This window comes from Capricornis sumatraensis, chromosome 1 (genome assembly GCF_032405125.1).
Source record: "Capricornis sumatraensis isolate serow.1 chromosome 1, serow.2, whole genome shotgun sequence".
Lineage (NCBI taxonomy): Eukaryota > Metazoa > Chordata > Mammalia > Artiodactyla > Bovidae > Capricornis > Capricornis sumatraensis.
This window is the reverse complement of record NC_091069.1, coordinates 13,137,332-13,140,553: the sequence shown is the minus strand read 5'-3', so window position 1 is coordinate 13,140,553 and position 3,222 is coordinate 13,137,332. Positions and strand designations below refer to the sequence as shown.

At 42.6% G+C, this 3,222-nt stretch overlaps 1 protein-coding gene across 1 annotated transcript; it reads right to left on the bottom strand.

Annotated features, from left to right (window-relative positions):
• Positions 1–1,982: 1,982 nt before the first annotated feature.
• Positions 1,983–2,966, bottom strand: LOC138074245 (olfactory receptor 1M1-like). Its single transcript, XM_068966321.1, has one exon. It carries the CDS (start codon positions 2,964–2,966, stop codon positions 1,983–1,985), a length of 984 nt encoding a protein of 327 aa, XP_068822422.1.
• Positions 2,967–3,222: the final 256 nt, after the last annotated feature.

Genomic DNA, 3,222 nt, shown 5'->3' with positions numbered 1-3,222 from the left:
GCAAGCAAGCAAGCTCGCAGTTTATTTTTATATAGCCCCCTGGGCAGAATTCCAGACTGTATGACCAAGCTTGTTCAATGCAGCGCATGTGAATAAATGTTATCGTACAGCAAAAGGGAGTGAAATTCCGGCTTACTGCAGAGTCTGTCCAGAGCCCTTATCACAAGAAGGGAATGTTCCCTTATTTGCAAGGGACCATTAATCTCAAGGCTGTGTCTGTCTCCTTAGCAGAACATCCTGTTTGCAAGCAGCACATCTCCACTTTCCCTATTGTGGCCACACTAACCCTTCAGTATGCTATTAATAATAAGTAATAATAATAATGTTAGTTAATGTGGACTGGTCATTGTTATGGTGTTTTACATATATTGTACTCATCAAATCCTTATGAACCCTAAACCTTAATTATACATACTATTTCTCTCTTTATCAATGGATAGCTGAGGCAGAGAGTAATTGAATAATTACCAAAGAGGATCCACATTTAAACCCTGTGTTTCAATGGAATATTACTCAGCCATTAAAAGGAATTCATTTGAATCAGTTCTAATGAGGTGGATGAAACTGGAGCCTATTATGCAGAGTGAAGTAAGTCAGAAAGAAAAACACCAATACAGTATGCTAACGCATATATATGGAATTTAGAAAGAAGGTAACGATAACCCTGTATGCGAGACAGCAAAAGAGACCCAGATGTATAGAACAGTCTTATGGACTCTGTGGGAGAGGGCAAGGGTGGGATGATATGGGAGAATGGCATTGAAACATGTAAATATCATATGTGAAATGAATCACCAGTCCAGGTTTGATGCATGATACAGGGTGCTTGGGGCTGGTGCACTGGGATGACCTAGAGGGATAGGATGGGAGGGAGGTAGGAGGGAGGTGGGAGGAAGTTTCAGGATGGGGAACACATGTACACTCATGGTGGATTCAAGTCAATATATGGCAAAACCAATACAATATTGTAAGGTAAGATAAATTAAGTAATTAATTAAAAACAAACAAACAAAAATAAACAAATAAATAAACCCTGTGATTTTCTTTTTGTGATGGAAGAGCCTGACTTAAGCTTTGATTGAGGAAGCATGCATTTCAAAGGCTACCTGACTTCTTGCCAGCCACACCCACCTCCTTGGTTTAGAGATCTTGGTTGATTTAGATTAACTGTTTGTTTGGGCCACTTGATTTTATTCTTCCTGTGATTGAAATTCCCACTCTTGGGTTTTAAATCCATCCATTAAATAGTGAACCTTGAAATGAATCCCTTATCTTCATCCCCAATAAAAGCAGAACTCTAAGCCCACGCTCTCTCCCTCTATCCATAACCTCTTTGGATGGCCCAAGATGTGCTTGTCCTTTCCAGGACCTGTGAGTAATAAACATTTCCTCCCCCTAAATTTCCCCAAAGAGCTGCTGAGGGTACCTTACAATCATAGTAAGAATCAAAAGGGCCTGACCAGCTCACTGGTTATCATAGGCACAAAACAATCACACAGCAAGTAATGACAGAGCTGGGATACAAATTCACTCTGTCTCCAAAATCCATTCCCTTAACCACTTACACTATACTACCTTTGAACAAGCCCTAGCATTTTCCCTTGGGCTTTTGAACTCTCTTTCATTCTGACTTCTTTAAGGAAAATAATTTCTTGGAGATCCTATGTTTGCACAAAAGAACTCCTTGATTCTATTGTTTCCGTGTAATTATGGATACTACCTCCTCTATCTCTCAAAGGGAAGTGTATCTTTACCACAATAGCAATCTATCTGAAAAGAAAAACAAGAAAACAATCCCATTTATAATAACAACAAAAAGAACCAGCTACTTAGGAATAAATTTAACCAAGGAGCTAAAAAAAACTGTACAGTAAAACCATAAATCATTGATGAAAGAAAGCAGACACAAATCAAAGGAACAACCTCATGGGTGTGGATTGGAAGAATGAATATTGTTAAAATATCGATGCTACCTAAAGGGTTCAGGAGCTGTGCTGCCATTCCCCGTTTGCCTGGGAACCAGGTTGGAAGTTGCTTGAGATACAGAGCTTCCTGAAAAGCCTTTGCAGGGCACCCTTCACCTCCTGGTTTCTTAGGCTGTAGATCAGTGGGTTTAGCATAGGGGTAACGACCGTGTAAAAGATGGCCACCTGACGCTCCTGGTCCAAGTCGTAGCTGGAAGATGGCCGGAGGTACACGCAGATCACAGAGCCGTACAGGAGCAGCACAACCAGGATGTGGGAGCTACAGGTGGACAGGGCTTTACGCAGGGCAGCAGCTGAGTGCATGTGGGTTATGGCCACACCAATGCGGACATAGGAACCTAAAATAAAGAAGAAGGGGCTGACCACCACGGCTACCCCCTCAGTAAATATTAACATCTCATTGACCACTGGCCGGGTGCAGGAGAGCTTCAGCAAGGGTGTGATGTCACAGAAGAAGTGGGTGACCTGGTTGCCACAGAAAGTTAAGCGGGTGACCAACACACTATAAAGGAGGCTGTTGAGGCTGACGATCACCCACGAGGTCAATGTTATGCGTAAGCAGAGGCGATGGCTGATGATGGCAGAGTATCTTAAGGGGTCACAGATAGCCACATAGCGGTCATAGGCCATGGCAGCCAACAAGTGGCCTTCCATGCTGCCCACAGCCATGAAAAAGAAGAGCTGGAGCATGCAGCAGTTGAAGGAGATGGTTCTGTTCACAGACAGTGTGAGCACCAGCATCTGGGGAACAGTGATGGTTGTCAGAGAGATGTCAATGAAGGAAAGTTGGCTGAGCAGGAAGTACATGGGGGTCTGAAGCTTGGGGTCTGAGAGGGCAGCAGTCATTAACAGAGCATTGCCCATAACTGCCACCAGGTACATGGGAAGGACGATCCCAAAAATAACTGGTTGCATCTCTGGCCAGCTGGACAGGCCCAATAAAACAAATTCTGTTACTTCTGTCCTGTTTCTAGCAGCCATAAGCCTCAATCCACATCACCCGCAAAGAGCAAGGGTTAAGATCAAATAAGGTTGAAATTTATTCAGAGATAGCTTGCAGGAAACATCTTTTCTTGTGCAGATGTCCCTAGTTTTCCAAAATGAATTTTTTTCTCTTTAATTTTTTTTCCCAGGCCATTATTTCTTATTCATCCACTCACCTACCCACTCTTTAGTATAGTCCAGGTTCATGTATTGACCACTTACAATCTCCCAATTTGATTAATACTAATGACAA